The following is a 20,222-nucleotide window of genomic DNA, read 5'->3' as shown; positions in this document are numbered from 1 at the left end:
CTGTAAGATGAAATGACATTTAAAAAGTGCTAAATCTATGAAAACTCCCAGAAACCCCCTGGAGTGATCACTTACCTTCAAATAGAATGCAGAATAAGAGTCAGAGTACAGTAGAGTCTCACTTATCCAACATAAGCGGGCCGGCAGAACGTTGGATAAGTGAATATGTTGGATAATAAGGAGAGATTAAGAAAAAGCCTATTAAACATGAAAATAAGTTATGATTTTACAAATTAAGCACCAAAACATCATGTTATACAACAAATTTGACAGAAAAAGTAGTTCATTACACATTAATGCTATGTAGTAATTACTGTATTTACAAATTTAGCGCCAAAATATCACAATGCATTGAAAACATTGACTACAAAAATGCATTGGATAATCCAGAACGTTGGATAAGTGAGACTCTACTGTAATTCAGGAGTTTGAGTATTGGTTTGAAGTACAAGAAGTGAAAGGCCTTATAAAACTACAAATCCAAGAATTCCATAGCATTGAGCCATGGTAGTTGAAGTGGTGTCAAACTGCATTCATTCTACAGTGTAGATCAGTGGTTCCCAACCTCTGGGTGCCCAGATGTTTTGGCCTTCAACTCCCAGAAATCCTAATAGCTGGCAAATTGGCTGGGATTTCTGGGAGTTGTAGGCCAAAACATCTGGGGACCCATAGGTTGAGAATCACTGGTGTAGATGCACGCCAGGACACTAGAATTCAAATCCCTGCTCAGGCATTGAAACCCACACTATGGATTTGACAATAAGATTTCAGCAAGCAACATTTTTTCAGAAGTAGCCTTTAACAATGTTTCTTTTCAAATACTGTTTGAAATATTTTTGTTTAATGAATATTCTTTAAATTGTTTTGAAAGCCACAGGCAGTTTAATTGCAATTTCTCAACAATGTAAATTCATGCATAGCAGTGGATTTGATTAGATGACCTTTGTGTGATTTGCTGTTTGTATGCTTTTATCTGTCTTGCAATTGCTTTGATGCAATGAGTCCCAGTTCTGATTTTTTAAATAAAGACAAGATATAAAATAAATTTTAATAAGTCATGCTTTTATTTTCAGACTGATCTCTTTTCTGTCTTAATTTCTTAAACTACTAAATTTCTTAGACTACACCCATGGAGCCAGTTCAACACCAGCTGAGTATCTGACACCAAATTTAAACCACTTTCTCTTCTATCTTCACCCTCCTCCAATCCCTGAGAAAGCATTGATTTCAGTCTGAATCCAATCCTGCTGGTGAAGGGACTGTTCAGTGAAAAAACAAATGTATTCACTAACTCCCAACGAGGAAATACCAGTTGATCACAGCCATCCTGCAAGAAATATGTTGAACAGAAGATGGATCAGATAGCAGCTGCTGTATCAACATGATCAGAGGTTTTGTGTCTGCTCATAGATTCTGAGTCCCCCTGGGGAGACAGGGCAGTATAGAAATAAAGAAGAGGAAGAGGAAGAGGAAGAGGAAGAGGAAGAGGAAGAGGAAGAGGAAGAGGAAGAAGAAGAAGGAGAAGGAGAAGAAGAAGAAGAATTCTTCGTAGACTGGGCAGGGAAAACCTTACAATGTAATCCTATGCATGTCTGCTTAGAAATAAGTCCAGGTGAATTCAATGGAACTTTCTCTCCTGTATGTATTGGATTGAAATACATAGCTTTTTTTTTTTTTTTTTTACTGTGTGGAGCATTTTCCATTTTTTTAAACCCAAAGAATTTGAAATCTAATTACGAGATAAATGTATAAAACAAGTCAAGATTCTCCAATTTATGCTTACAACTATTTATTTTTATAAGTTAATAATTACATCAGAATCCATAAATTTTGGAAAGCTTACCAAGATAATTTAAACCATTTGCCACCCTAAAGACTAACACTTTTATTTGGCATTTTGTTGACTGACATTCATCAGTTGCCACTAGACAGTCCATGAAAGCTGATCACAAACAAACTAGTTCAGAAGGTAATGCAGCACATTAAAAGGAGGGGTGTTGGTGAAATATACTAACATAATTATCCAAGCACGTGTGTGTGCAAGATATAAAAGGTTTCATTTTATTCCTGAATTAATTAAGATACTTTGTTAGAAACTCACTATGCAAATACAATTATTTCACTGGGTTGTAGAAAGATGTATCACAATCAAATATTTACATCTTCTAACATTTCACAGATGAAAACCAGGGCATACGTGGCCAAATATACTCAAAATGCTGAACTTTGTTAATGAGGACCAAACGACCAATGAGAAACTGTCAGAACCCTGCTACTAGAGCCTGGATGTGGCTCTGAGTTTCAGGGTCACTGACATTGATAAGACACCTGCGTCCCAGGACTCGGAGGAGAAACGGCTGCTGGACTTGGCGGGGAATTTGCGCGGGGTTTTACTGAGCGGGAAGAGACTGTTCAAATGAGGGGGAGGGTATATAAAGGAGGGTTGGCCGGAGCCTCCCATTCTTGGCTTTTCTGATGTTCATGTTTCCTACAGTAAAAGTTCCTGGTGATACCACAGAGAGTCTCGTGTGTTCATTCAGGAGCGGCTGTGGTGAGCTGACATTAAGCCAAGAATCGGACACCATCCCGCTGTAGCGGTGAGGTGTAACATGCAAGTGGAGGATGAAGAGCTCTTGGGCGCCGGAGGAGGAAGGTCGGAAAGGGCCACTCCCGAGACGGACGCTGAGTTCCACCAGCTGGCGGCCCTGGCGTCATCCACCGCTTATGCCCAGCCAAATGGGGTAACCCAGAGGCGCGGAGTGGTGCGGGGAGATAGCACCGGAGGAGAGGAAGGTTCACCTTCCCCAGGCCCGCAAAAGATGGTGTTTCTGGAGGAGAGGATGTCGGCGATGGAGACCACCCTGGCAGTGATGTCGAGGGCGATGGAGCGCCTGGCGGTTTTGGCGGAGCCGGAGCGAGGAAGGGAACTCCGGGCTAGCTCAATGTGGGACGTGAGCATGGGAAGCAGCCAGGGCTTTGCAGACCTCCCAGCACCGAAGGGAAGGGAAATGCGAAAGGAGCCCGGTGCCCGGCCCAAGATCCAAACGAGCCTGACGCGGGTGGAGGAGAGTGACGACGAAGGGGAAAAGCCTCCGAGAATCCCGGCTACGCTCCCAACTGAGACCCTGGTGCCCCTGGCGAATGCCGGGCGTGGCACAGGACAAAGGGAAGCAGCAGCGGGGCCCACTGGCCCGCAAGGGGGCTTGCGACGGGCGGAGAATTGGGGATTGCCACCACAGGGACCCCTACCGAGACGAGAGGAACTAAGGATCGAGTTTGGGGGAGAGTCCTCTGAACTGGATTTTTTCCTGACCACGGTGAGGGGCTATATGGAGGACAATGCCCACACTTTTAGAACGGAATCCAGCCGGGTACGGGCCATTGGTGCAGTGTTGAAGAGGGGAGCGGCCAGCTGGTACGTTCAACTGCACGCGCGGCGCGACCCATGTCTGGGGTCACTCCGACGCTTTATGGGGGCCCTGGAGACCCGTTTCCGAGATCCACTGGAGCAGATCCGGGCGAGGGAGGAGTTGAAGACCGTCTCCCAGGGGCAGAGGTCGGTATCTGAGTATGCGGAGGAGTTCCAATGCCTCGCTGAAAAGGTGCCGGAATGGTCTGCAGTGACAAAGATAGAACTCTTCAAAGAGGGGCTCAGGCGGGAGATCCTCTCCTGGGCGGTGCATCGTGATGAGCCTGACACACTGCGCGGATGGATTCAGCTGGCGGGGCGCATCGAGACATCGCTGGCCCAGGCGAGGAGGCACCGAGGAGGGCTACAGCAGCGGCCGCAGATGAAAGAGGGGAGCCGGAAGGAGGGATCAACCCCAGCCGGGAGGAGAACGGAGCCGACAGGGAACGTGAGCACCAGCAGGAGGGGCTGCTTCGTGTGCGGCCGTTTGGGCCACAGGGCTGCCGAGTGCTGGCAGAGAAAAGGGGAAGGCGGAGGCCCGCCCAAACCAAGAGCCGTGGCAGGGAAACGCGCCGAGGAAGAACCACCGATGAGGCACCACTCGGGGGGGTTGGTAAGTCAGGACAAAGCCATGATAGTGGTCCCCATTCAGCTGGAAAGTGGCAGCAAACAAGCAACCTGCAAAGCATTTGTGGATTGTGGATGTTCCAGGAACATCATCTCCCCTGAATTAGCCGAGGGATTGGGATGCGAAAGAACGAACCTAGAATCCCCAATAGCTTTTTCGCAGTTGGACGGATCCACAGCATCGGGATCATTAGCTAAGTACAGTGCCGAAGATGTAAAGTGTAAGATAGGGAGTTGGGAAGGAAAGGTGTCATTTGTGATATCACAAATAGCCAGCTATAATGTTATACTAGGCATGCCATGGCTGGGGCAAGCCAACCCGCAAATCAACTGGGAGGATAAGAGCATGATCTTCAGGATGAAGTTGGAAGGAGGGAGCCAGGAAGTGGAGAGGGAGCCGGGGAAAAGGGGGGAGGAAGACTCTATCAGGATAGCAGAACTGGCAGATAAATTACCCCCAGAGTATCGGGATTTTGTGGACGTATTTGATGAGAAGGAAGCAGACAGTTTCCCACCGAAGCGGAGAGTTGAAGTGAAGATAGAGCTAGTCCCAGGAGCAGAGCTTCCTAAGGCAAAAATATACCCAATGTCGGCTAGGGAAAAGGAGGAACTGAGAAAATACATTGATAAAAACCTAGCGAGGGGTTTCATAGAGCCTTCAAATTCCCCTCTAGGGGCGCCTGTGTTGTTCAGGCGCAAAAAGGACCAAACGCTGAGGCTCTGCATTGACTACAGGGGCCTGAATGCAATCAGTTCTGGAAATAAATATCCCCTACCTTTAGTGAAGGACTTGATCGCCCAGTTATCGGAGGGACAGATATTCACTAAATTGGACTTAATTGAAGCGTACCATAAATTGCAGATTAAACCAGAGGACAGGTGGAAGACGGCCTTCTCCTGTGCATTCGGATTATTCAATTATCGTGTGCTCCCTTTCGGTTTGTGCGGCGGAGGCGCCGCGTTCATGCAATTAATCAACGAAGTGTTGCATCCATTGTTGTACAAGGGAGTCTTTGTTTTTTTAGATGACATATTGTTAGTATCTCGGACTAAGGAGCAACACATAGAACTAGTCAGGGAAGTCCTGCAAAAGTTGAGAGAAGCAAAACTGTATGCGAAGCTTGCCAAGTGCGAGTTCAATAAAGACCAGATAGACTTTCTGGGGTATAGGATTTCCTCCCAGGGAGTGGCGATGGACCCTGCGAAGGTAGAAGACGTGAGGGGGTGGGAAGCCCCCAAAACACGGAAGCAGCTGCAATCCTTCCTAGGGTTCGCAAACTTCTATAGAACATTTATCAAGGACTTTGCGCGCCTCACTTTGCCATTAACGGATTTGTTAAAGACTAAAGGTAGGGGAGAAACAGCCAAAGTGAAGGCCCCGGGGGCCAAACTGACCTGGACAATAGAATGCCAGGAAGCTTTCGAAGCCCTTAAAAAGCGTTTTACTGAGGAGCCTGTCCTACAGCACCCTGATATGTCTAAAGCCTTTGTATTACATTGCGATGCGTCAGACCGGGCATATGGGGCAGTTCTGCTACAGAAAGACGAGGGGGGGAACCTGAAGCCATGTGGCTATCTGTCAAAAAAGTTTAGCGATACAGAAAAAAACTGGCCGATTTGGGAGAGAGAAGCCTTAGCGATTCTAAAAGCACTAGAGTGCTGGAGACACTTTCTGGAAGGAAGTGGAACACCGTTTGAGGTGTGGACTGATCATAGAAATTTACAGTATCTAAGATCCCCTCGTAAACTATCAGCGAAGCAAATTAGATGGGCCCAATATTTCAGCCGTTTTGATTTCAGACTCAGATTCTTCCAGGGGAAACATAATATACTCGCTGACGCTCTCTCTCGGATGCCTCAGCACGGGGGAGGAATTCAGGAATCTGAAGGGAGTATTTTTCTTGATAAGCAATGGGGCCTGGCAGTACTAACTCGAGCACAAGCGGCCAAAGAAAACAAACGTACTGCCATTTCCACGGGGGGAGGAGAAATATGGGAGGAAGAGTTGAAGCGAGCGTATGGAATGGACAAATGGTTACAAACAAACAAAGAAAAGGGAGAATTGTGTGGGGATTGGGTGTTTGTAAATAAGAAATTGTATATTCCTGAATGTTTAAGACGAGAAATGTTAAGGAAGTACCATGATAACAAGGGTGCGGGTCATCTAGGCCCCACCAGGACTATTAAACTGTTGGCCAAACAATGCTGGTGGCCCGGAATGAGGAAAGACGCCAGGGGGTACGTCACGCAGTGTGAATTATGTGCAGAGGGAAAAACACCACCGGGGAAGCCCCAGGGGCTATTGCAGAAGGTGGTGGAGCCCATGAGGCCATGGGAATGCGTAGCCATGGATTTTGTAGGCGAACTACCCCCCAGCAGAGGCCACAGATACATTTGGACAATATTGGACCTATTCTCAAAACAGGCACACTTTGTGGCCCTGCCAAAACTCCCTTCAGCTGAAAAACTTGCTGATTTGTATGTGAAGCATGTATATCGCCTACATGGGTGTCCCGACAAGATAATTAGTGACCGGGGAGTCCAATTTACTGCAAAATTTTGGGGAAAATTCTTACAGCTGTTAGGAGCAGAAAGGAACCTGAGCTCGGCCTTTCATCCCGCGACCAACGGGGGGGTCGAACGTACCCAACAGACACTGTGCCAATTCTTAAGGATGTACACCAATTATAGACAGGATGATTGGGCGGACCTTCTTCCGTTTGCTGAGATGGCTTTTAACGGGGCCGTACATTCGGCCACAGGTCGTGCCCCATTCGAAATAGTATACGGACAGGAGGTGGCACCTTTCCCCAGGCTACCCGAGTGGAAGGAAGGGGAGGGCCAGACCGACGAGGAATGGCCGGCCAAAATCAAGCAAGGGTGGCAAACCGTGGTAGAGGCATTGCGGGAAACACAAAAGAAGTACAAGCTCTTTGCGGATCGTAGGCGCCGAGAGGGGGACAAATTGGGCGAAGGAGATCTGGTTTGGCTGAGCACAAAAAACCTGAAATTGGGGTTCCCATCCAAGAAATTGGCTCCACGCTATATAGGGCCATTCAGGGTAGCAAAAAGAATAAACGAAGTGACCTATGAGCTGAGGCTACCAAAGGACCTAGGAAAGGTACACCCGGTATTCCATTGCAGCCTGTTAAAAAAGTATAAAGGAACTCTGGACAGCGGAGAACAATAGTTGTGTTTAATCTTTTCCTTCCAGGACGAAGGGGAGGAGGACGCCATGTCAGAACCCTGCTACTAGAGCCTGGATGTGGCTCTGAGTTTCAGGGTCACTGACATTGATAAGACACCTGCGTCCCAGGACTCGGAGGAGAAACGGCTGCTGGACTTGGCGGGGAATTTGCGCGGGGTTTTACTGAGCGGGAAGAGACTGTTCAAATGAGGGGGAGGGTATATAAAGGAGGGTTGGCCGGAGCCTCCCATTCTTGGCTTTTCTGATGTTCATGTTTCCTACAGTAAAAGTTCCTGGTGATACCACAGAGAGTCTCGTGTGTTCATTCAGGAGCGGCTGTGGTGAGCTGACAAGAAACTGCAGCAGTTTGCTTTTACCTGACCACATTGAGAAGGGCAAGATTCTTCTCCCTCTCTTTGAGATTATTTTAGTTCAAACTACTTTTGCACTTGGGGCTCAGTTTATTAATGGGGAAGAGCACACACTCTAGGGGATGACACAGCAGTTTGCCTTTTCTAGAGATTTCCTGAAAGATTTCTGCTCCTTCTCTCTAACCCCCCCCCCCCCAAGTTAATTGAGTACAAACTACTTTTCACTTGGAATATAGAAAGTGACATAAACAAGGATGAATGGGGAAAGTGGAAGGGCAGCACAGAAACTGGGATATTTTTTTAAAACAATTCAGAAATTGGGCAGTAGAGGATTAATCAGGATTGTCCTTGTCTAAGGACTTCATCCCACTGGGGTGGAGGGGATCTGGGGAAATCTTAGCATTATGGTTTGTGTTGTTTTGATGATTCCCAAGTGGCTTTAAAATCTTTGCATTTCTACACACTTAGGAAAAGAGACAATCTTGTGTCATCTGATGGGATCCATGGGGTTCCATGTTTTAAGTGTATAAAAATGTTTTCCAAGGCACCATGGGATGAAGACCTAATAAGCACAACTGTACGGTGTGGTTTTGGCAAAGTTATTCCAAGCAGTGTAACAGTAAAAGACAGCCTCCCAAAATATAATGCATATAATATCCAAACCTGGCAATGTTTTTTGTCAGCTGAGATAGGAAAGCCAACAGCGTCTTTCCTTTTCCCTGGCAGTAAAAGAAAAAAGAAAAGAAAAGAAAAAAAGAATGATATTTAAATAATATGGTGACCTCCCAAAACCTGCTACCTCTGATGGCCACCCTACTTGGACCCATGTTCACTTAACTCCATCTTCTTTCATGTTGCATGTAATTGGGTTCTAACATTTGCGTCACTGAAATTCCTGCACTCCTATAAAGATCACTGGCTAAAGCTAAATCATTATTTCTACATCACAACACTCTTTCAACACATCAAAGTTAACTTACAGCATCCCATTTATTTTATCTCAATTTTTCCTTCCCTCTCCACAGGCAATTTGATTAAAGTTTAACTCTGAGAAAAAGAAAAGACCATAGTTTGAGGGAGGAAGCATAGCTCACAGAAGGAACACCCTTTGCATGCAGATAGAGCCCCTGTTATCTCCAGTTAAAAGATACAGGAAGAAGATGCTTGCAAAAACAAAAACACTCCACCTAAAATTCTGCATACTTACCAGTAGCTGAATAAATAAGGAAGCACCATATGTTTGGGGTGAAATCACTCCCAGTAAAAATGTTTGCTGAATGAAAGCTAAGCAGAGCTGTCAAGAGAATTCCTGGCATCTAACACAAAAATAATGTCACTTTCTCTCTCACACCAACACATGGAATGACATTTCCAAATACTCTGCTGTATCATCATGCTTCTAATTTAGAAACTGTAGTATTAATTCACATAGTGATAGCACCTAATTTTTAAAAAGCTGAAAGTTATATTTAATCTAACATCCTGTTTTAGTTCCTTAAAGGATTTGTGATGAGGATACTGGAATAAATACCAGTCTTGAAATGTGGAACTTTTCATCTATAATTCAGGAGTGTGTAAGTGATTTTTCACCCATTTAAATTTGGGTATTTTGGGTAAAAGGATCAGGCGAGCTATGTACAAAAAGACTGGGGACTTTTCACTCAAAATACCTTTGGAACACCACAGGGAGAAATTAGGAAGCCACCCTGCCTGATACGTTTGCTACAGGTACCAAGTACCAGGCTTTATTTTGGCTGAAGTCAAACAAACATAGGGTAACACAAGCAAATCATTTCTTGAGACCTCTGCCCTTTTGTTCATCCGGGCCTTCCTGATGCTCAGATATCACGGCATGATATTGGTTACTGTTTGAAAACCCCACTGGAAATTTAGATGCTGAATTGAACCATAACCCACATGGCAGAAGCAATTTACTATATAGCCCAAGATAAAAACTCTACTGCAAGATTATTACTCAGAAATATTACTAATGCAATCTGATCTCAAGGTCACTTCCAGAACTCTCCAGGAACACCACACAGAGGCTTTACTGCCTATCCTTATTGTTCAGTAGTCTAGGAATGGTTGCATTAACATGTGCAGTAAAATACTTTATGCCATATGGCTTCATAGGCCTCCTGGCTATGGATCTCAACAGTCAAGAAAAAATATTCAGGATTAATGTAGGCAGATTTATTTGGAATAGGAAGTAGTCATACCAAACTCCCTAAATCTCAGTGCTGTAAAATTCTACATTCCAGGTACATAAGGAAAAAAACACCCCTAAAATATTTTTATGTTGGCAACTGAAAAACTAATTTTATTTAACTTCAGCTTGCACATCCATCTCAACGATCTATATTTAATTCTGAAAATAATAAGCAAGTACAAGTCTCAGGCTTGTGTGCTGCTTCCTAGAAGCATCTTTTGAGTCCCCACAGAGAAAAGGGCGGGTATAAATAAAGATGATGATGATGATGATGATGATGATCATCATCATCATCATCATCTTTTGTTTTACTTTTTTGAGGCAGAGGTGACATGGCATAAAGATATTGTTTTGAGGACCAGTAACATCATTACCTCTTTAGTGAAACAAGTATTGTTTATTAATTACTTCTAAAACATGGCTTTTGGGAGTCATTGTGGTGATATGGGGCCACTTTTGTCCATTTGTCTATTTTAATTATATTTTAATTTTTTTTAAAACAACATAACACAGTTATTGGAATGTCTTTTATTTAAATATTAAATAATTGTGTTTTTAAAGCAAGGCAGCTAATTTTTTTAATTATAAAGTCCCAAGCTTTTCACAATTTGGGAATTTTTCTCTACTGCTTAGACTGTTCCACAATAGTAAGGGGTTTCTTTGTAGTAACAGATACACCTGCTATTTGTTTTCAGCTATCTTAAATTATACATACCACTCCTGAAGATGTGCTACAAAGTGATAAAATAAAAGTGCTGCTCCTTATATGTTTCAGATAGTAAGCGTAAATGCATTTTCTTTATAAATAAATGTTATCTCATTACCTGCAACCTCCATTAGGATCCAGCAGACCATGAAATAGTCTTTGCAAGATCAAGCCATATGCTAAGGATGAGGGGTAAAAGAACATTATTTTGGTTTCCAGCTTCAGAAATTATGAGAGAAATGAAGCACTGCATTACAGTTTGGAGCACAAACACTATATAATAGTTTCCACTCAGAAGAATTGCTAAAGAGACTTGCAGATTACACATGACTGGAAAAAATAAATCTAGTTTGCTTGCTACCTCTCTCTTTGTCTAAACCCTCCATTTAGTTTTTAAATTTCTTGTGGATAAATAATTTTCACCAGAAAGGAGTTTGTTATGATTTCCTAGCAAGACAAAATATCGTAAACACATTCCCATGATAAAAAATGCAGATTTGCTCAGATTTATTGTTTCAAGGGAACAAGAGAATTCAAAACAGCCAGTGTGTAATGGATAATAAAGGTCTTGGATTGTGAAGATGAGTTTGAATTCCCAGTCAACCATAGATCCCTTTCACGTTAGATTGCAGCCTTAATGCAATTGTTCTCTCCCAGCCTACCAAATGTATGTGGCACAAATACACTCAGAGAGATAGAAAGAGATTTATCAGTTGAGTAATACCTTACCGTTGACTACAGCAGATGGGGTTGCTATGGGTTGTAGACAATGGTAGCTCTTAACCATTGCACCTCAAAATAGTAGGGGGTGTGCACGATTCCCTTTCGCAATACGGGATTCAGGGAAATTCAGCAATCCAGCAGCCAGACCAATGGAAATCGACTGGGGTGGGGGGAATCGAAGGCTCAGCTGAAACGAACGATGTGGTACTAGATCTTTTGGATACATTCAGGAGATTGTATGATTGACGAGAGCAGCTGTGCACGAGTTTTCCCCATTAGCCTTGCTAAAGCCAATCAGAAGAAGAAAGAGGATCACGTGTCTTTTTGCAGAGCTGGTCTAAATAATAATAATAATAATTTTGTTGTTTATTTGTTCAGTTGCTTCCAACTCTTCATGACCTCATGGACCAAGCCCCGCAAGAGCTCCCTGTCAATCATTGCCACCCCCAGCTCTTTCAAGGATGAGCCAGTCGCTTCAAGAGTACCATCCATCCAGCTGGCCTTGCCCTAATAATAATAATACATTATTTATATCCTGTCCCATCTTCCAACAAGTGACTCGGAGCAGCTTAGAGTCGCCCTATATATACCAGGGCAAGATCCTCCATTTTTCTGAGACATCCTGGCATTTGAGAGAGAGAGATTGTGTGCTAGCTAGCTTCGTGTTTATCCCAGTGCCATCACTGCTTAGGATCACTTTTTGAGAATTCCAGTCTTTTCTTCTGAATTATATTATTGAATTTACTTAATTAATATATTCTTTATAGTCCTTTTATTTTACTAATTTCACTAGGGAGGTGTAAGTGGGTTTGTGTTCAGGGGAGGTTGTGAGGTTAAAAGGGACATTTTTGGGGTTTGTTTAAATATTTTTTACCCTTTTTTGCTTTAACTTGACTGAGTGTGGTTTAGGGAAGGGAGGGACAGCCTGACTCCCTTGAGTCCCCATCAAGAGAATATTATTTCATTTTCAATCTCTTCCCATCCCTACCTTGTGGCTGCTATAATCTGTCCTGCACCAGTAGCCCCCCCCCCCCACACACAAAATATTTAAACATTACAAAGAAACGCCCTTTCTTCTAATTCACCTCTTTGACTCTCTGCTATTCCCTACCCAGCCCTACTTTCTGGCTGTGTGTACTCCTGCACCAGTCCAGCAGCCTTCCTTTCCCCAAGTTTTTTTAATTATAAAAAAAGAGTCCTTTTTCTTGTTAGTTCACCTTTTGACTATTTATCTTGTGTATCCTGTTTCAAAAAATTTTTGTAGTGACAATGTCCCCATTCATTTTATTTCTGCAGTTTGCATCACTCTTACACTTTGCAGACAAGATAAAACTAGCTTGATTATATAAAGGCAGTACTAACAACATTTTTGTTGGATAGCCACAGTTAATTATTTCTGCAAAGTTTTTACAAGAGCCTTTAATGTAATGATGCTCTCCAAGCATTTTATTTGTTATGAGCTGAGCACATGATGCAGTTGTCACATCTTGAGCTTGCAAGAACAAACCTTCTTTTTCTGTGCCTGAATTAATATTTATGTCTTGGAAGGAATATTATTTACAGAAAATTCTGTTTCCTTTGCAAAAATAGTTCCCTGCCATGCATTTTCATTTCTAATTTGAAAAGAAAAGTGAGATTTCAAAGTAAATAAATTATTTAAATAAATCAGAATTTGATATTTTCTGATTATACTACAACCAAAATAGCCCCGAGAATATCAGCTAGGACATCCTTTATTTCTTGTGCCTGTGATTAATATTTGCTTTAAAATCAGTCATTTATTTATTCTCAATAGGCTGCTTAATTTGTCCCTAAACCAATGGAACTTCTGGCTAATCAGATGTGGCTGGACTACATCTTCTACTGTCCTTGATCACTGTCTTGGATTAATAGGAATTATGAGTACAATCACATCTAGAGTGCTTCTACACACATCTTAAACCATGGTGTTTTTTTTTTTTAAAAAAACCACCAAGATAAATGATAGGATTTTGAAAGTGATAAATTAACTAGACTAAAAGGATAAATTTGAAAAGCTACTGTATCGTGAACTGTGTAAGTTTGCAATACTGTTCAAGGAAGTGAATCAAAGCTCCTATTTGCCAAGAAAGAATCCTGATCTTACACAGAATATCAACTATCAGCTGAATGCAATATTAATCAGGTAGGTCTTTGATAGAGGTTTAAACTCAGTAGGAGACAGAATGACAAAAATTTTGCACAAGAAAACGCTGTATTGCCTGAATTTAGAACTGGCAGACTTCCACAAACATAGATAAGAATATTTTACAGCAGAAATATGTAGACTGATGAAATATAGAGAATAGAAAAGCACAGTTGGCTCACAGAAGATTTGCACCTTTTTTCCTGTGGGTACCAGAATAAAGTAAATGCTTTGAAGACAAATAGTCACTATATATCGATATTTATTGCATCATAGAAGATACTTGACAACCCAAGAGGTTCATAACTTGTAATGCTGAAATGACCTCTTTCCTAAATGCAGTCCTGCTGAATCAGATCCAAGTCTATTTATACCAACATTGGGAAAGCTTGTTCTTCTAGATATGTTCAACTACAAATCCCATAAACCTTTGCCAGTGACCATGCTGGCTATGTCTTCTAGAAGTTGCTATCTAAAATTTTGGAAAGGCCATTTTTCTCATGCTGACATTTGTCAACATCTTGTTTCCAACAGTAGGTAGCTAGACATTTCTAGGACCCCTATAAATAGGGTACTTCTTTTCAAGCCCTAGTTAACCTCTCTACAGCATGGGGACCTCTGACATTAGGCAGATGGGTACTAGAATTCCTGTAAGCATCATGTCCAAATGTTAAGAGCTTTGCAACAGCATCAAGTGTTGAGTAAACCCAGCTAGATTTGTGTTCAGTAAATCCTGCTAGATTAGGACAGTGAAGATGTGGGGTGGAGATGAGGTTAGGTAATACTTATGTGTCCATGTCCCCTCCTTGTTTCAGTTATTCTTGTTTTGCAGGTGCACTCCCCTCAGATGACATATGTTTTTGTAATACACTTCACGCTTCATGGCAGATGTCAGTCCTGCAAAAAAAATCCAGACTTTTAAAAAAGCAACATAATTTTCATTTGATATACAATTTGTTTTCCTCCAGTCTTTCCTTGACACAAGTTCATCTAATCCTGTTGCTATGCAACTATTGTTACTTTCGATACGTAATAGAAGCCCTTGGATAAGTGGCATAGCAGAAGTCAAGAGAACACTTGAAGTTTTTTTTTACTAGCGGATGCCCTCCACAAATAATTTCTCCCAGTATACATATGAGATCAAAATATAGTTTTCAAGGTCTGTTAATTAAAATGGATAAAAGATACTGCAGCATATTTTACCTTTTGCATTTAATAAAACTACAGCTAATAAACTAAACTACTCTCGTAAAGTTGGTTAAGTGTCCTTTTCAATCCAAGCATGAAAAGATGTAGAAAGGGGCACCAACCCTCGATTTTTCCTCAATTTATAAATAAGGTCTTTACTGACCTTGACGGTATGCCACTGTGGCATAAAGGTTTACCTTGAGTAAAAATACCAGATCTCTTTCATGTAAATGTAGCAAGTAATATAGTAAATATGTGTTTAATGTTAGGTTTGGTTGTTCTAATCTTAATACTGTGAAGAAACATTTTTTTCTATTTGTAATCATAAGAATGTCATTTATACAATTTTCTGGAAGACCATGGAATCATTTTTAGCTTTTTTGAGATCTGGATGATATACTCACCCTTCCGAATGTGAAAGATACAATTCCCAGAGAGCTGATGTAGTGTGGCAAACCAAAATTGTCTCAACCAATAAGGTGTTACTACAATGGTACTGGTCCCCTCCCTGCTGATTTTTTGCCATCACTTTCCCTATCAGAGAGCATGGGAGAAAGCAACACATCAGAGAACCCGATCACTTCTATAGAAATGCATCTCCTTGAAAATCTTACTTCTGAAGCAGTAAATATGTCATTTTCTGTTGGATATAGTGGCAAAAAGGAAAACCCCATGTGCTGGTGATGGGATTGAAGAACTAATCTGAAAGCAATCATTCATCTTTAAGATTTCAATCCTGACTCATAGCATTTGCTAGTACTTTGACCAAGCTAGATGCATAGCTGCAGAATAACTTCATGTCTAGTTCCGCCCAGCCCAGAGGACGATTGCAACTTCAAGATGAATTGTTGTGTGCCTCTTTGAAAAATGTAACATAGAGATTTAAACAAACGAACAAACAGATAACAGTGGTGTACAATTAAATATAGGTAGAGAAGCTGGAAAAAAGCATTTAGGATAGAAAATAAGGAATGATGCAAGTGAATACTACAAACGATGCCTTAAAGCAGATAGAAGGAAAATGAGGCAACAGTAGTTTGGTGTGGTTGAGCATGCACAGAAGGTATTGAAGGTTAGGGTTTCTGCTAAACTACTCAGTTCTAGGAAGTTCCAAATGAGTTCTCTGTGCAAATGCAAAACGCATCTGTATGAGGCACAGAGGTTACAAAGATGAACCCAAGATTCAGCTTTCTTAAGGTTAAGAGGAAGGAGATACCATAGTTTCTATCCCTTAAAGAAAGAGGGAAATAATTTAACTCATACACAAGCATACATATTTGAAATGCACACATGCTATTACTGTCTTCGCTTTTCACAAAATAAATTCCCCAAAGAAATGCAAGAAGAAATGCATTAATTATCATTGAACTAAACTGTCACTGGGAGGCTTAAACTCATTTTAAAAATCTCACTTTAAAAGAACAGGCTGAGAACCATTTCCCTAACTTATATATACAAACATAAACAGGAAATATCCCTAAAAGTAACAGAAAGTTATTAGTAAACAATGGACAATAATTATAAGGTTATCTTTTGCACTTTGGAATTCTGCATCGAAGTAACGGGATGGATGCCTTTGAGGGGCAGGGGATTTGGCTTAAGGCACAGCCGTAATACATGTCACGCTACCATCCTCAACTTCATTTCTGATGTCTTATGAGCCCATGAAAATTACTAGTGTCACAACATGTCAGAATCAGTTTAAAGTGCTGAATGATTTATTTTTAAAAGCATAATACAGGGTGTCCCAAAAATGTACACACACTTTAAAAGCTGATAGCTTAATTGATGTTTTAAAAATGCAACTGGAAGTGTGAAAATGTAGTTGAAATGCAAATAAAGTTTAGGAGGGAGTTTCAAAGAGATCCCTCAACACAACTTACTATTAGTCAAATTAGAGATAAGTTTGAATTCGATGGAACTGTTCAGAATGTCCATGAGAAACATTTGGGAAGACCACATACATCAACAAGCCTCACAATGGAAGAGTACTAAAAACATATCACTGAAGCCCAAGAAAATTGTCTGACAGACAACAGTCGTGAGGTAGGTAGTCAAAATGCGTCTGTCCAACGCATTTTGAAGCAATGTCAAGATTTGAGTTTGAATGTAGCTTCGTCACTCCACACAATCTTTGTTGGAAAGTGTGCCTCCTCTACATATTGTGCTATGTACCACTTGCAATACAGTACTCAACTCTTCGGTCTGGATCATCTTAACTAATAGAATGGACTAATCTTGGAATGTAACTTTTCCACTGACAGTGCTTCAAAGTGTGTTCAGAGATACCTAGTACCCCACAATTAGCTTGTCTCACAAATTATCACAAATATGAAACATGGTTTTTTAAGGAAGTGCATATATGTCACAGAAGATACTGCCCTTAAAAGATACACCTCTTCTTCTTTTAAACCAATGCAGAATTGCTCTTGTAGAATACTATTTTTTCATTGGCAATTTGTATTGCCCAATTACGTCATTTTAGTGGCTCACTGTTTTAGCAATTATTTGACTATAATAGACACTAATGGAGATAAGTCAAATCAGTGACTTGAAGACCTAAAATCCATTGTCAGTGGAAAAGCAAGCTAACTGCTAAACATCTGTGGAGGAACTAAAGAAGCACAACAAATGTTTGCCAGCCAAAGGTTTATTTGTGAACTTGTGAAGAGACAATATTTTGAGAACAGAAAGAATGCTAAAAAAGAATGTTTAATTTAACTTTAGCCAAAGTCTCTGTAGGATTATCTCAAGTTTATTATTGTTTTATATCTTCCTGACCTTTGGGATGCATTGTCTAAAATCCAGGCTTCATAAGCAAGAAACTAAAGTTTCTGTGAATTGTTTTTAGAATCCAGATTATACAGGCCAATTTAAAATAAAACATATGCCAACATGGTTTTGTTTGCTACAGTATGATCCCTATATCTACTGGGATGTGTTCCCACTTTGTGGTTATGTGAAACCACAGATAATAGTGAAATGTGTTATTTTCTATTGAATGAATGACAGAGGCACTGAGAAGGGTATAGCTTATACAAGTGGCCAGAAGTGGGAAAGTGAAACTGTGTTCAGTATATTGGTTCAGCAGATATGGAGGTTGTACTGTATTGTATACATCAGTGGTTCCAGGCATTTTAGACTTCAGCTCCCACAGTTCCTAACAGCTGGTAAACTGGCTGGGATTTTTGGGAAGTCCAAAACACCTGGAGGCCCAAAGGTTAGGAACTACTAGTATAGATATAAGCATACTGATTTAAATTAACTAACGTTGTCATTCTGTTAGTAGGACTGTTAGATCCATACTATGTCATTCAAATCCATGCAGAGCTCCCACTGCCTTTCATATTTACATCTTATATCTTAAGAAACCAAAGTTTGCCAGTATGTGCACAAAGCAAGAGACAGCCCAAACCAAGCTATTCAAAATTCTCAGTTTTCATGTATGTGGATTCAACATGTTTTGCAGTATATTTAAACCACAGACTTGTTGCTTTATGTTGAAATTGGCAACCTGGACATCTTGGATATGCTACTGACATATACTTTGGCCCTGCAACACTTTTTAAAATTATGTTTATTTATACCCGCCTTTTCTCTCCACAAGGAGACTCAAAAATAGCGAACACTATGCAACACAATTTGAAAAAAATAGTTTCTGGTTTGAAAGTTTTATTTTCTGTTTAATTCTGAAGTACTTACTCTGAAAGTAGTTGTTATACTCCAGAAACTTTGCCATTTTTAACCTTTCATACCATTTTAAACTGTTTGTTTAATAAACTTTTCCCATGTTTTTATGATAGAACCAATTATGAAATGACATTTATAACCCAAGAACAAAAATCATATTGTGTAGTGTAATTTGCCCAGCTGCAAAGTTTGTAACCCTCAACTGTGTGGTACTCCAAAACATTAATATGTGGTAGCAAAACATATTTTCTGTCCCCATAAATCCCTATTTCTAGACTAAGATTAAAATCAGGACTTCTTCCTCAATTAAATATTATTAAAGCATTCTATATAGATAATTTAGGGAACTCAAATAAAACACATCTCTTCTCTTCATAGTTCCCTGCATTATATAAGCAGGAGCAACCCTTGCTCTGGAGTTCTCCCAACAAGTTTGTTTTCAATACACATGTACAGAACTGTGCTAAAATGTTCCTTCTGCAGTTCCAGTGCTCAACCCATACCTAATTATGGTTTTGGCTTTGATGCCTCTCTGTGGGTGAGTAGAAAATGAGACATAAGTAAAAGGTTAGGCCATGTAAAACAGTGATCAGAGTGCCTAGAGAACATGTTTCTCTTCCTCCCCCCCCCCCCATTTTGAGGTACCTATCCTACATTTATTCCACATGAATTCCACAAGCAGTTCACAAAAGGTGAAAAACTCTTCCGTTGACTGCAAAAAGCCATTTCTAAAGAGACTGAGCAACTGCACAGACTAGCAAGCCTTGTGACCAATAATTAAATCAGCAATAGGAAATCATGGGAAAAGGTCAGGGAAAGGGTTACTAGATTTTAAGACTGGTAGATCCTTGGTGAACGTAAAAGGTTTGAAGCATTTGTTGACATATGACCTCCGGGGGAAAATGTAGAGGGGAAAAAAATCAACATATATCACTTTCTACTTAAACTAGATAAACAGTTTGGTAATTGTTTTACACTAATTCTATACAAGGAAGCAACAGCTACCATAAAGAATTACTTGGTGAAGCAGCGGCTTGATGGTAAAGTTGTTCATACACCTGTGATTTTAGCATTATGTTCATGAGACTGAATGAACCCTGCCAAGCACTGCATTCACATCTTCCTCCCACACAGTGAGGCCCCTAATTTGGCAAAGTGTACTTTCATGCCTCATGATCCCAGCTTAGAATGTACAGACCATATATAATAGTTTAAAAGAACCAACTTATTTTAAACCTTGGGTCATGAATAACAAAACCCGTAACAAAATATTTTAAAGCTATGTTTGGTGTGCATGCAACATGATTTGTAAAAGGAAAAAGAAAGTCTGCTCCTTGTCACATGGAAAAAGCATCAAGTAAAACTGCAAATAAAGCCCAATGCATCATCAATCCAGGCTTGTTCAAGTACTGCTAAAACACCATTAAGTTTTCTATTTAAATCATCCCAATTACCTTGCACTAATCTAAACTTTAATCTACTGGTAAAGAAAAAGTAGTGTTGCTTCATCTTTATTAGTTGTGATAGTCTCAGATAAGCAACCTCCAAGTAATATAAGAGCAACCACGCCAGGTGAGATCAAAATATATCTATTGTATTTCCCAAAGCTGCCAAGCAGACATTTCCCACACACCAGCAAACAAAAAACAAAGCAAGCAAGTTCAAAAAGCAAGGGTTCACCTATACCAGTACCAATTTCCCAGCATTTAACAGTCAATGGGATATTGCTTCAGAGTGCAGGGCTTTAATTATTTGGGTAACAAAGATCCGTAAAGTATAAATCACGGCAACTTGTCTTGGGAGCACACTATATGTTAATAGTGCTCAAGAGTGCTGCTCTTGTGAACCTTTCACTCCATTAAAAATGTCCTTCTGAACTAGCTGCCGTTCATGGGAAAGAGGCATGACTCTTAATATCATGGTATGTCAATATGCAGTACACTTAAAG

General features: G+C 40.8%; 1 protein-coding gene across 1 annotated transcript; it reads left to right on the top strand.

Annotated features, from left to right (window-relative positions):
- Positions 1-2,252: 2,252 nt before the first annotated feature.
- On the top strand, positions 2,253-7,528 carry LOC134297861 (uncharacterized). Its single transcript, XM_062976643.1, has 2 exons — positions 2,253-4,022; positions 7,251-7,528. Exons 1-2 carry the CDS (start codon positions 2,610-2,612, stop codon positions 7,290-7,292), a joined length of 1,455 nt encoding a protein of 484 aa, XP_062832713.1. The 5' UTR covers positions 2,253-2,609; the 3' UTR covers positions 7,293-7,528.
- Positions 7,529-20,222: the final 12,694 nt, after the last annotated feature.

The sequence above is a fragment of the Anolis carolinensis genome, chromosome 3, assembly GCF_035594765.1.
Source record: "Anolis carolinensis isolate JA03-04 chromosome 3, rAnoCar3.1.pri, whole genome shotgun sequence".
NCBI classification, from domain to species: domain Eukaryota; kingdom Metazoa; phylum Chordata; class Lepidosauria; order Squamata; family Dactyloidae; genus Anolis; species Anolis carolinensis.
The sequence above is the reverse complement of the archived record's forward strand: the minus strand, read 5'-3'. Positions and strand labels throughout refer to the sequence as shown.

Excerpts from the sequence above, each read along its gene's own strand:
- LOC134297861 (XM_062976643.1), top strand. The coding sequence starts at position 2,610 with ATGCAAGTGGAGGATGAAGAGCTCTTGGGCGCCGGAGGAGGAAGGTCG. Across the intron at positions 4,023-7,250 it reads GGCACCACTCGGGGGGGTTG|GACGAAGGGGAGGAGGACGC; the intron begins GTAAGTCAGGAC and ends TTTTCCTTCCAG.